This window comes from Teleopsis dalmanni, chromosome 1 (assembly GCF_002237135.1).
Source record: "Teleopsis dalmanni isolate 2A chromosome 1, ASM223713v2, whole genome shotgun sequence".
NCBI classification, from domain to species: Eukaryota; Metazoa; Arthropoda; class Insecta; order Diptera; family Diopsidae; genus Teleopsis; species Teleopsis dalmanni.
Window position 1 is genome coordinate 158,624,832 of NC_051846.1, and position 14,050 is coordinate 158,638,881.

Genomic DNA, 14,050 nt, shown 5'->3' on the forward strand with positions numbered 1-14,050 from the left:
GCAAATCGATGTATTGATTCGGAATGGGACTATTTTGAAAAAGTAAATCTGTTTTGCCAAACATTTCTGTTTGGTTATTTTTGTTCACTTTGAAAGCAACTTATATTTCTAGAAATTTTTTTTAATAATAAACAGATAAGATAAGAAATATACACATTTCATACATTTTGTATAATATGTGTTATTGTATGCTGTATAACACAATGTATTTTGTTATGTTGGAGTAAGGTGGCACTTGTTTAATATTCACCATAGAAATACGAGGGATATTTAAAATGTTTTTTAGACAATATAAAATAGATCATTTTGATATAATTTTTTTTTGCTTATTTTTTCATAAAAACTTTTATTAAATCAGTACTGATATATAGTAATCGTGCTGCAGAGAAATGGTCTCTTTTCATAAGCCATAAGAATTTTTTTCTACACTGCACATATACATGGTGTGCTGCCCATAAAATGAACAAATTAATAAAATTCCATTCATTATAAACTGATACATACTTTGAAATTCGTTTCTTTCAAGGATGACAAAAGGATAAAAAGTGCTTACAACTTATAAAAAATTTTAGTTGATTTTAGTTGAGTTGATTTATTAAGATAAATAAAAAAATGTTATTAATTCGGCAATAAAATTTAATATAAATATTATAATAAAATCTTTTTCTTATATCAAGGTTTTGTTCGTTTGAACGAAGCAGATAAATTGATTGCCTATATATTACGGACGAAAACTATAACTGGTTGTGAGTGAGACATTAAAGACAGCAGAGTACAAAAACATTGACTGTAACCCAGACTATCCTCCATAGTACTTAGAATTAGACAAAGATTTTAGTAAATACTTTTTTTAAGTAGTATGATTTCCTAATCTAGTACATGTTACGAAACTTCTAAAAAAGTACTATTTGACGGTATATGAAGCCATATATATGCTTCGTATACCGTGAAATAAATATCTAAGAATAGTTGGGGATTCGTAGGCAAGTCATATAGTATGTATATTACTAGGCTTAGAACATAACTGCGAGACTGTGCTTTTATTGCATACATGCCAATGATTTTAAACTTATAAACATTTATGCGAACATTTTTTATTTCAGTTTAAGTTTTATTTCAAGAACATTTTTGGGAGTAATAAGACTCATTTTATGTATTACGACTATATACTGCAGTTTTTGATACAAATAGACAGAATTGAAATATATTATCATTTAACATATATACAAAACACAAAAAACCCTTTTTTTTCAAGGAAGACCATCTATTTGAGAGAGAAGGAAGGAAATTTGGGAAAGGATATATAAGAAGAAAATATTTATTATATCGTTATTCTTAGAATAAAAACAAATTTCATTAAACCTTTGAAGCCAAAATGATTGTACTTTATCCGTTATTTACCTGACACATATATCTAGAAGAAAAGCAGGTTGTGAATTTAAATTTAGCAGACTCAAATTAATCTAAACTATTTACAAAGTAAAACTATAAAAATAACTGAAATCATTTTTAACTCACAGTATTCTTGGAGCCATAAATCACAGCATAATAATAGCAATAGCAATTAGAAAACCCACAACAGAAAACAACAAACCCCAATATAGTACAAAAAATGCCAATTCCTTGCACAAAGCAAAGGTTAGATAGATCCATCCAGTTGGTAAACGATTTACTTTTCTACTTAAGTCTACATTTCTCTCTAGAACCATTTGCAACAATTTGCACCGAAGTAAGTTCAGATAATTAAATAGATTATTAGTAAGATTTAATGCAATACAGAGTTTTAATTTTTAATTTAATTTTTTTTGCTCTGATATCTATTTAAAAATTAAAATCATAATATATGATACCGCAATTATTGCTTATAGTACTTAATGCAGAATGCAAACACTTTTTATAGACTAACAGACTAATAGACTAATAAATGTTCACAATAGACAATAGATAAATTTTGAGTATCAAAAATGCAGATCTGAGGTCAATTATTTCTGAATTAATTATCTGATTAATTATCATCAATTATCTGATGAAGTGATAAACAATAATCCAGACAAGGCGTAAAGAGGAGTTTCGAAGATACCTCGAGGTAATAGAGAATAAAAGTGCACTGGCTCAAATAGCTTTAACATAATAATAATAATAATATAAAAGTAGTTTGTGGAGTAAGATTATGCCTATATATTTATAAATGTCAGTGGCAGTTCATCTCACATATTCATGTCGACGTTAAGAGTTAGACTTGTACTAATACCCTGGCACGTTAACTAACATAGCTAAAGGACTTTTAATGGACATAAAATGGAGATCTCAATGTCGAGTAGTGACAGAGCAAATCAATTAAATTTTACCGTTTCTCTTTAACTAACAACTTTGGCAGTAAGGATCCTATAACTGGTTACCATATCTAATCTTGGACAGTCTCCAGTTAGTAAAATTACTATATTGAACAATGTGAAGTGGTCAAGACCACGAAAAAGTTATAATTATTAGTGAGAGTAGATCTTTTATTAATATTAATTGTCCAGTTATTTCTCGCAACTCAAAATTAAATAAGTAAATTCAAGTCACAGGTGGCGTAGTTATCAACATTGACTAACCATTATGTTCATCATCTTATAGCATTGTTCCTTGAAGTTATTTTGCATTAGAACTCTATACTATCTCCTTCGTTGCAGTCCACAAGTTTTTTCAAGTTTACTATTGCTTTATAGCATTGCTTTTGAGGAATGTCTTACAACAGTGTTCTGATCTGTGTTTATTTTACATTTCACAGACTCCTCAAGTTGTCTACTACTTGATTGTTGTGACATTGCAATAATCAATGAAGATTAATGAGACCAAAAATTTGGATGGGAAAGGTTGAGGATTCGTACTTGAAACAACATCTTATTCTATGCTTTTGCTACTTATCACTCCTATTTGTACACCCACAACCAATTACTATAGTTAGTTAATTCAATTGTGATCATTAGCGGTCCATGCCATATTATAATCATATCAATAATGTTCTAAAAAGGGTATCAAGCCATTTCGGAGGGGCGCATATTGACAATTTTGTCACTGCATGGTATTGGTACCCATATATCTGGCAGTACTAATGTGATTTTGCCAAACGAACAGCTATTTGAAAGGTTAAACTTTACGTCGTATTGTAATTTGTCTAATATCTGAAGAAAGGAGCCATGCATTTCGAAAAACTTGTGCGGTTTACACTGAGGTTGCAGTAGGTGAATGCTGGACACAAGCGTGGTTTCCCAATTCCGGTTCAAAAATTTCGATGCCAAAGATGCAACTCGCTCTTGCCGAGAAACCAATGAGAAAACCGATAATATTTTGTAATTGGTGGAGCAAGACCGTCAGACAAGTTGTATATTATCTTTAATGTAAATTTAAACATAATTTATGAAATGCTGACAAAAAATCTAAAACTTTCAATAAATGTGCTGTTTAAATTTGTCAGTGTATCTTATATCTTATGATAAAAACAAACTGATGATAAAAAAAATAATTTTGCTGACAAATTAATCAACTTAATTGTTTTGTCTATTCCTAACATTATTTTAATGTATGGAATATGCAAATTGATTACTATGAAATTAGTTTAATATATTCAATATTCAGATCGAGTTGTTTGATCAATTTGGGCTGTGCAACTGATCACATAATAAAATCTCTGTGTATTTTTCCAAAAGTGAAATCCTATTAAAATACAAATAAATCAAGTAAAATGTTTACCAGACGTCGTTTCAAAATCTTGGCTTTTATAACTGTAATAAATTTAGTACTTATTATTTTATTGAATTTTGTCTGCACGAACTTCAAAACTAAAGTAAGTAAAACTATAATTCCCCAAGAGCTTAAATTGGATACCGTAATACGAGGTAAAAAGTTTTTTTGTCAATAGACTTAACTCAATATAAAGACTCTTTCAGAGCCAAGCTATGAGGAAATGGTTAAAGGCATCAATGAAGAATTACCAATGTTACCACTTGAACTTTATGAAAAAAATAAAAACGAAAATTATGGCTTGAATTCCACCTGTGCTTTATATCCCGAATTACTTAGCATAAAATTTCATAGTAATTTTTATCAGGAATTTGAAAATTTGAATGTGACTTTTGAACTGTTTGGAGCATACTACGACAATCGTACAGCCGTTCCAGATTATCCTGTAATACGTATTTTGGGTATGGTTAACCAAATTGAAGAGAAATTTCCAACAAGTTACTGTCAGTTGTGGTATGAAAAGCAAAAGGAACCTATTATTGTGCCCATAACAAAATACCTACCTATTTGGCATAATTATTGGGGCACTAACCCCAATGTCTTGTACCCACATTTGATAACATGTGTGTTACCAAGAAATAAGCTTTCTGAAGTACCACAAAGTGTATCCATTGTTGCTGAGGAATGCGAAAGAGCTACAAATCATTTAAAAGTTATATATGAACCACCAGTAGGAAATAGAACGAAAGGCGGTTTTGCGGTCTGTGTGAAGAATTTGGTCTTTCCATTTGCAGATACATCCGCACGTTTGGTAGAGTGGATGGAAATGTTGCGAATACTTGGTGCTCAAGAAGTAATTGTTTATTCACTTGCAGTACATCCAAATGCAACAAAAGTAATGGATTACTATAAACAAACGGGGTTTCTTAAAGTATATCCACATTCTTATGCACGTGGTGAACCAGTTTTTCCCAATTTTCAGCGTTTTATTATGCAAAAAGACTATCTAAATATGGTGTTGAACGAAATGTTTCCGTACAACGATTGCTTTTATAGAAATTTATATAAATATGATTACTTGGCTGGCATCGATACTGACGAAGTGATTATGCCACTGGGTAATTGGACGTCTTGGTATGATATTGTTGAATATGTTCAAAAATACGAAAGTCCAAATTGTGAGACTTTCGCTGATATCTGTTTTCGAAATACATATTATCCACTTGTTCAGAGTACTTTTTCGACAGATATTCCGAAATATTTTCATATGCTACAACATGTAAAGAGAGTTAAGGAGCACATGCCTGTTGGCTGGGCCACGAAATGTCTACACAGCACAAATTATGCTTTAACACTTCACAATCACTACAGTATGGATTGGTTGGGTTGTGGTGGACTGGAAATAAATATTACTGATGCACAACTTCAACATTATCGTGATCCAGACGATAAGAATACTTTGAATTTAACTGTGTTGGATTCTAATATCTGGCGTTTTAAAGAAAATTTAGTGAAACGCTCTTTAAAAGTGTTTGAGGAATTGGATTTTTTTAAGAAGGAAATAAACGAAAATTAAATTGGATATTAATAATGTAATTTTGTAGTGCTAACACGTGACCAAAGGCTCGTATTTCATAATCCATTTATAGCCTTAAAAATATAAAAAAAATATGTTAATTATTATTATTATTATATTAAAAATATATTTGCTAACTAATTCTTATTCCAAGAGTGTTTTTTTTTATTACAACCATATTAAAAACAAAAGGAAGCTCATCAGCTCGGTCAGAAAATTTTTATCAAATATTATTTTAATAACTGTTTTTATATAATTCCATACATAATCTAATAAGTATTTCTGAAATTTAATGAATATAATACATTTGGTTTATAAATGAGACACATTTCCGGAATAATGAAATAATAAGAATCCAACAATTTAACCAAACGTTGGGATTTTGAGAGAAAAATATGTATAGAAAAAGAGGGAGTACACGTTTAGAAAACGGGAAAGAAAGAAAGAATGAGATAAAAAGACATAGTAAAAGATGAACAATGAGAGAACAAGAGCGAATAGAATATGAATAAAGTATGATAGACAACTGTGGAGAGAGAGAAAGAGAGAGGGAGAGAGAGAGGACAATAATTTTTCTCATCATAGGTTTTCAATGAGTACAAAGTATAATTGAGGATAATCTAATTTATATTTCGTGTGATATTTATTTTAAATGCGTAGTATTTCCGGTAAGATTAAATTTACTTCGACAGAATGAGGACAACGTTCATATGCTTGTTCAAACTGTTCATAGAAAGTTTCCTTGGTGTCGTCATCTTTATCTTTCATTAGGGCGTGTGCGCAAATTAGCCTGATGTAAAAAAAATGTTGGTTTATTGTAGATTTCAACAAGCCTTGCGTTTATTGGTGTGAAGGTTAAGACTAAATTTCTCAACTTTCGGCTTACCACAAATCCGACTTTGAATTAGTGCTTTATTGTATGGCAGTTGTACTAGATGTCACAATGTTCTTTTTTAGAGCATCTTGGAGGGCGGTAATGTCAGGTTTATATTTCTTGAGGACATTAACCAGCTGTATAGATGCACATTCTCTGTAAAGAGTTTAGACATTCCAGGTGAATATTCTTAAATCGAACTTAAAAACCATAAAACGTTTACGTGTGCCGACAAGAGTAAATGGTTTTCTAATACTGGGCTGACTCTTCGTTTTCATTGGAGTTATGGTTTTATATAGTTGGTTCTAAGCCCGACACATATTCACATATATTCATGAGGAGGATTTTGCTGCATATATCAGTATATACGAATGATTGTAGTTATCCAGGCGTGGACGCGTGGAAGCTGTGTGTCGACTTGGAAAGGACAGTGACAAGTATCCAAACAAGGACCAAGTTAAATGAAATCAGATACTTTACATGTTCACACCCTTTCCCCCTGGAGATAGAACCATAAGGATACCATATATGATGAAATAAATTAAATTCACATAACTAAAATAAAAATACATTGCTTATTATGTCAAAATGATTTCTCAATAAGGCTAATATTTTTTATTTAGAAATTATTATATATTAGTTTTGTGTGTTTTAAAATTTTCTCATAAATTATATTTTGATACATTTTGAATTATAGATTTCAATTCAACTGCGGAAGTAAAAATTAAATTGTATATACTATTTTATTACCTTTTTTAAAACGAAATGTTTCCTAAACGTTGTTTTTATATTTTGGGAGTTGTCATTCTAGTGGAACTTTTTATTTTCTCAATCGCCTGGTATATGGATAGTATTTCTAATCCCATATATCCGAAACATTTGAAATTGGATACCCTAGTGCGAGGTAAATAAAAAACTCGACATTTGATAAGATGAGAATTTTTAATGAATTTTATTTAGAGCCCACAATCGAGCAAATGATTGAAGGTGTTGATCAAGAACTGCACAATTTGCCGTTTGAACTTTATATACAAAATAAAGATAAGGGTTATGGCATAAATTCTACCTGCGCTCAATATCCCAATATTTTGCATATAAAGTATCATAATAATTTTTATCAGGAATTTGAAAATTTAAATGTGACTTTTGAACTGTTCGGAGCATACTATGACAATCGGACTGCCGTTCCAGATCATCCAGTAATACGAGTTTTGGCGATGGTGAATCAAACCGAAGAGGAATTTCCAATTAGTTATTGTCAATTATGGTATGAAGACCAAAAAGAACCTATTATTGTGCCCATAACAAAATACTTTCCAATTTGGTTTAAGAATTGGGGCACTAACCCCAATGTCTTGTATCCATATTTGATAACATGTGTACTACCAAGAAATAAGCTTTCTGAAGTACCACAAAGTGTATCCATTGTTGCTGAGGAATGCGAAAGAGCTACAAATCACTTGAAAGTTATATATGAACCACCAACACGAAATATCACGAAAGGTGGTTTTGCTGTTTGTTTGAAGAATTTGGTGTTTCCATTTGTTGATATATCCGCACGCTTGGTAGAATGGATGGAAATGATGCGCATACTTGGTGCTCAAGAAGTAATTGCTTACTCAATAACAGTACATCCGAATGTTACCAAAGTAATAGATTATTATAAGGAACAAGGTTTCTTAAGGGTATATCCTCATTCCTATGCGCGTGGTGAACCAGTGTTTCCTTATATTTTGCGTTATATTATGAAGCATCACTATCTTAATAAGGTGTTGAACGAACTGTTGCCATACAACGATTGCTTTTATAGAAATTTATATAAATATGATTATGTGGCTTGTATTGATTTGAATGAAGTGATCATGCCACTGGGTAATTGGACATCATGGTATGATATTGTTGAATATGCTGAAGAGCATAAGCGTCCAGGTTGCCAAACTCATGTGAGTCTATGCTTTCAAAACACTTATTTTCCAAAATTTGTAAAAGAAAAAACTGATTCAATTATTCCGAAATACTTTCATATGCTACAACATGTACGGAGATTCGAAAAACACTTGGACGTTGGTTTCGGCACCAAATGTTTACATAATACAAATTATGCTGTAACGCTACACCGTCATCACTGCCTCAAATGGTTGGGTTGTGGTCCACTGCACATAAATTCCATTCTCGCTCAATTACAACATTATCGGGACCCAGTAGATCTGCGTACAAAGAATTTAACGGTATTGGATGATAACATTTTGCGATTTCATAAAAATTTAATCAAACGGTCTATGGAAGTTTTTTACAAATTGAACTTTATTTAGAAATAGTCGAAATTTATGTTCAAATTACATCGAAATGTGTTAATGATTTCATCGAAAGAATTTCATTTGAAAAGAAACTATTTTCGTATATAGTTTGTGTAGTTAATAAAAAAAAAAAATTTTTTTTGATGAAAGTATCGCTTTAACTTTGTATAATTATAATTAATGACTAATGTACTTACTTACTTAGTTGGCGATTACAGTCGTGACCTGTCCTTGGTCTCGTCGAATAGTCTCCGCCAACCAGCTTGATCATTGGCTTGCTGTGCCAGTTGGTAGTACCGAGCATCTCCAAATTATTATCTACAGTGTTTTCCATAAGCTGGTACTGAGTCAAACACCTTTCTAGCTGGATCACTTTCTTCCATTTGGGCGACCTGACCTATACAGCGAAGCCTATAAAGTTTTTTGCGCTTAAATATGTTAATGTCGTGGTATAGCTCATACAGCATATTGTTTCATCTAATTCGATGCTCGTCGCCGACATGTAAGAGATAGTGATGTCAAGTGCCTTCACATCACTATTAGTAATTGATTTTTATTTGACAAGAGACGGTTTTATTTCTTAATTGCTTATTTAGCTCGAAGTAAGTCTGTGGCTCTTCGTTAAATCTCTAGGCTGACGTCATTTTTGGTGCTTACGCTGGATCTCAAACAAACAAATACTTTCACACCACCAGCATTAAACCACTCAGCCGGTAAACCATTGGCGCCTGTAGCTTTGTTGCTTTTGAGCCGCATTATAGCTGTTTAAGCTTCTTATGTTCGGGAGGCGGGATGATTAATTCTGGATCTTCTTCGCTTTTAGTCACATCACTACTACCGCCACTTAGTAGGTTCGTGAAGTGATCTCTATAAATGTTAAGCATGTTTTGGATATTTTTCACTAGATAACCATTTTCATTCTTGCAGGAGCCATATTCCTGTCGCCAAGCTTTTCAAGCTCTTCGTTCTCACGTCTTTCTACTTCTTTCTTTTTTCACCTTAAAATTCGTTAATTTTCCCTTCTCTATTGCTTTTAGTTATCAGTTTAATGATTTTTGTCTTTACAAATATCATTTCGAAGATAATTAAAACTATGTCTCACCAAGAACTAAATTTGGATACCGTAGTAGAAATTAATAAAAAATTTTTTTTGTCAATAGACTTAGGGTAATATAAAGAATTTTCCACAGTCAAGCTTTGAGGAAATGGTTAAAGGCATCAGTGAAGAATTACCAATGTTACCACATGAACTTTGTGAAAAAAATAGAAATAAAAATTATGGCTTGAATTTAACTTGTGCTTGAATTAAATTGGATTACGAGGGTTACTACTTATATTTTGAGCGTAATAATAAAAAATTTTAAACTGTTAATTGAACATTGATTTATTGTTTTAGAAAGTGTTCTTCTTTATGATAAATACACTTTTGCACGCGTTAGAACCATTTGTCAAAGCATTTTTTGCAATCTTCTTCAGACATCTCCAAAAATTGGTTTTTAAAAGCAACAGCGGCTTCTTTCGCCGACAAAAATCGTTCTCCACTTAATTAACTCTTGACGGTCGGGAACAATACGAAGTCATTGGGTGGTAAATCACGACTGTACGGAAGATTATCCATCAATTCGATTTTTGGAATATTCAAATGGGAGTAGTCTGTTATTAGACGACATGTGTAAGCACTCGATGATGGAAAAGACAATGCAGTGAGTCTTCTTATTGAAGACTTACGATAAACAAATGGTTGTATACCATTTGAAATTAATCATTATACTTTTCTGTAGTGGTATCTGTATAGTTGCCACATGACCAGTTTTCCTGAAAAAACAAGCGCCCATTTGTTTCGAAGTGTTTCGACCTCGAACGCCTTTTGTTAGATTTGGTTCAACTTGAAACACCCATGCAATTGACTGCTGTTTACGTTTCGGCTCATATGCAAATATCCATGATTCGTCACCTCTAACTCGTAGAATCTTATATACATCTTTGAAGTACCGCCATTGTATTTCTTGAGCATTTGTGTGCACCAATTGACACGAGCATCTTTTTGAGATTTTGTCAAATAATGGGGGATGATATCCAACAAGAACAAACCTTTCTCACGGCTAAATGATCATGCAATATTTTATATATCCTGGTGGAACTAGTACCTCCGGTTTCCTCAACCTCATAGTATGTCGCATGGCGATCTTGCATTATCAGTTTTTGCACAGCATCAATGATTTCTGGCACAACAACTGATTTTGGATGACTTTCACGAATTTCGTCCAAACTGTGCGAGCGAATTGCGGCCATGATTAAAATCATTGTACCAGCATTTCACTGTGGCAAAAGATGGAGCTCCATTGCCAAATGTGGAAGTAAGTTGACCGATGTATTCTTGTCTTGATAATCCACGTCGAAATTCGTAATAAATCATCGCATGAAAACTCTCTCGCGTTAATTCCATTTTTTCGCGAACACTCGAACACAAAGCTCTTTTGACATTAAGTCTAAGGTAGGTCGTGTTTAATTAAAGAAACAGGCCAAACTTTCGTAACCAAAAGCCAGGTGACACCTGACAATAATCAGTGTTACGAAGACTTAAAATATAAATAGTGACCCTCATATGTAGTATTAATGTGATTTTATAGTTCCAACACCCGACCAAAGTGTTGTGTTTTATAACCCATTTACGGCACTAACCTTTAGGTTAATATACCCTTAGGCTTATTATTTTAATTATGTATAAAATTATATTTGCTAATTAATTCTTATTCCGAGAGTATTTTTTATTATCACAATTATATTAAAAACAAAAGGAAGCTCATCAATAGAAATCAAAAAATTTATATCAAGTATTGTTTTGATAACTGTTTTCTTATAATTCCATAAATAATCTGAATATATAACAACGGTTTTTGCAATTTAATGAAAATAATAAATTCATTTGGTTTATAAAGGAGACACAAAAAAAAAATTTCCGGAACAATAATCGAACCAAATAATAATAATAATAATAATAAGAATCGAACCAAACGTTAAGATTTTATATAAAAATTTATTAATGATTAACCTATGAGGGAATAAAAAATGGGTAGAAATATTGAAAAAAAAGGAATTAAAAGAGAAAAAGAGAGAGAGAGACAAAAATGCATAGAGAAAAATAAAGAGAAAATGGATAGCAAAAGAGAAAGAAAATAGAAGATAGTAGGAAAAAATGAGAGATTAGAGAACAAAAAAGCGAAAAGAATATGGATAAAGTAGAATAGACAAGTGTGGAGAGATAGAAAGGGAGAGGGAGAGAGACAACAGCGAGACAGAGAGGACAATAATTTTTCTCATTTTAGGTTATTAATGAGTATGAAGTATAACTAAGGATAATCTAATTTATATTTCGTATGATATTTATTTTAAATGAGTAGTGTTTTCTGGAAGTGTAAACTTAATTCGGCAGAACTTATTTTGTTATACGAAATTAAAATATTTATTGAAAATTCAGAATTATATTAGAGATATTTGAAGACAGGGCCCTCCTCTATTCAGTTTTATGCGTGATGCAGGTTATCACAGCAAACTACAAATACAACAAATTTTTCTTTGTTGGCCATAGATAATTAAATATGCCTTCCTTGAATTAATCATTCTAGACAAAGATTACATGAGGCTATAACAAATAAGCACATTCTTTATGTCTTTCACTGTCCACCTGAGACAGTGATAAACAAATACTTAGACAGTGATAAACAACTACTTATATACACAGAATATATACACTTTACTAATAGTTTGGTTAGGTCCGTTTAATGCAAATGTTTTTTGTTTAGGTTTAAAATGCATTATTTTACTGTTTACATATTACCTAAACTTTATTGCATATTCCACTTGGTATGTCTAAGTCGTCCTAGTGAGACATAGAACATTACTACAGCACAATTTGTAGTCATTGTGTTATATTCCACAATATTGTTTCATCGAAAGTATTCTGTTCATATAACAATTAGACAGAACAGGGCTAGCAAGTAAGCGTCTCCAAAAAAAACTAAATAATAACTTGGATGATGTATGTAGTAAGAATATTCGTCGTAAGGGAAGAGCTTATGAATTTGAAACAGAAGAAATATGCAGTTTTTAGAGACAGCAATCTTCACATCAGTAATTTTCGTTAAAACACTTCGAACGACCTTAAGTTGATTCAATGTATCGCCGTACACATAGGCTATAGAACATTATCTTAATTTTTTTTTGTTTTTAAGGCCAATATAGATTTAATACTCAGATATTTTGTGAAATGTAGAAAGAAAGTTTTGTTCATTTTATATGTTCATTTCTTTGCGATTAAAAAAGTGAGTACATTAGCTCAATTTGGTTTTCATTGAACCCAATAAGATTCGATGTGTAGGAATTAAAGATATAGTTAGAGATGTTGATAGCTGTAAAATTAAACAAGTTCATTTCAGAGATTCTCTCTCTAAGTGCTTTGATTGATAAGTCGCAGTATACCGTCATCCCTTCTAAATACTCCATACTTTGTTTGTGATAGTATCAAAGAAGCATTGCTTTTTATAACATTTTGTTATTTTTTAATAGTAGTAATATTTTTTATTTAGAAACTTTTACATTTTAGTTGTGTTTATTTTAAAAATTTCTCGTCAATTATATTTTGCTATGTAGCCAAAAGGTTTTAAATTAACAGTGGACTTAAAATTTATTTTGCATATACTATTTGATTAAGTTTATTAAAACAAAATGTTTCCTCAGCGCTGCTTTTATATTTTGGCAGTCGTGATTCTAGTGGAACTTTTTATTTTCTCAATCGCCTGGTATGTGGACAGTATTTCTAATCCCATATATCCGGAACATTTGAAATTGGATACCCTAGTGCGAGGTAAATAAAAAACTCGACATTTGATAAGATGAGAATTTTTAATGAATTTTATTTAGAGCCCACTATCGAGCAAATGATTGAAGGTGTTGATCAAGAACTGCACAATTTGCCGTTTGAACTTTATATACAAAATAAAGATAAGGGTTATGGCATAAATTCTACCTGCGCTCAATATCCCAATATTTTGCATATAAAGTTTCATAATAATTTTTATCAGGAATTTGAAAATTTAAATGTGACTTTTGAACTGTTCGGAGCATACTATGACAATCGGGCTGCCGTTCCAGATCATCCAGTAATACGAGTTTTGGCGATGGTGAATCAAATTGAAGAGAAATTTCCCACAAGTTACTGCCAGTTGTGGTATGAAAAGCAAAAGGAACCTTTTATTGTGCCCATAACAAAATACTTTCCAATTTGGTTTAAGTATTGGGGTGGTAATCCAAATGTCTTGTATCCATATTTGATAACATGTGTACTACCAAGAAATAAGCTTTCTGAAGTACCACAAAGTGTATCCATTGTTGCTGAGGAATGCGAAAGAGCTACAAATCACTTGAAAGTTATATATGAACCACCAACACGAAATATCACGAAAGGTGGTTTTGCTGTTTGTTTGAAGAATTTGGTGTTTCCATTTGTTGATATATCCGCACGCTTGGTAGAATGGATGGAAATGATGCGCATACTTGGTGCTCAAGAAGTAATTGCTT

The 14,050-nt window shown here is 31.8% G+C and overlaps 3 protein-coding genes across 3 annotated transcripts in view; all 3 read left to right on the forward strand.

Moving 5' to 3' along the window:
- The first annotated feature begins 3,949 nt into the window (after positions 1 to 3,949).
- On the forward strand, positions 3,950 to 5,302 carry LOC119666556. Its single transcript, XM_038075838.1, has one exon. The coding sequence runs from the start codon at positions 3,950 to 3,952 to the stop codon at positions 5,300 to 5,302; it is 1,353 nt and encodes a 450-aa protein (XP_037931766.1).
- A 1,543-nt stretch (positions 5,303 to 6,845) lies between these two features.
- LOC119669596 lies at positions 6,846 to 8,552 on the forward strand. Its single transcript, XM_038079563.1, has 2 exons — positions 6,846 to 7,080; positions 7,137 to 8,552. Exons 1-2 carry the CDS (start codon positions 6,942 to 6,944, stop codon positions 8,486 to 8,488), a joined length of 1,491 nt encoding a protein of 496 aa, XP_037935491.1. The 5' UTR covers positions 6,846 to 6,941; the 3' UTR covers positions 8,489 to 8,552.
- Positions 8,553 to 13,086: 4,534 nt separating this feature from the next.
- The window catches only part of LOC119669597, a 13,288-nt gene continuing 12,324 nt past the window's right edge, over positions 13,087 to 14,050 (forward strand). Inside the window, exons 1-2 of the mRNA XM_038079564.1 lie at positions 13,087 to 13,337; positions 13,394 to 14,026. Coding sequence (XP_037935492.1) covers positions 13,199 to 13,337; positions 13,394 to 14,026 — 772 coding nt within the window. The 5' untranslated portion in view covers positions 13,087 to 13,198. The remainder of the gene's footprint in view (positions 13,338 to 13,393; positions 14,027 to 14,050) is intronic.

Bases quoted from the DNA above. Each gene is read 5' to 3' on its own strand.
- LOC119666556 (XM_038075838.1), top strand. From the start codon at position 3,950: ATGGTTAAAGGCATCAATGAAGAATTACCAATGTTACCACTTGAACTT.
- LOC119669596 (XM_038079563.1), top strand. From the start codon at position 6,942: ATGTTTCCTAAACGTTGTTTTTATATTTTGGGAGTTGTCATTCTAGTG. The intron at 7,081-7,136 runs GTAAATAAAAAA...AATTTTATTTAG, and splicing joins ATTGGATACCCTAGTGCGAG to AGCCCACAATCGAGCAAATG.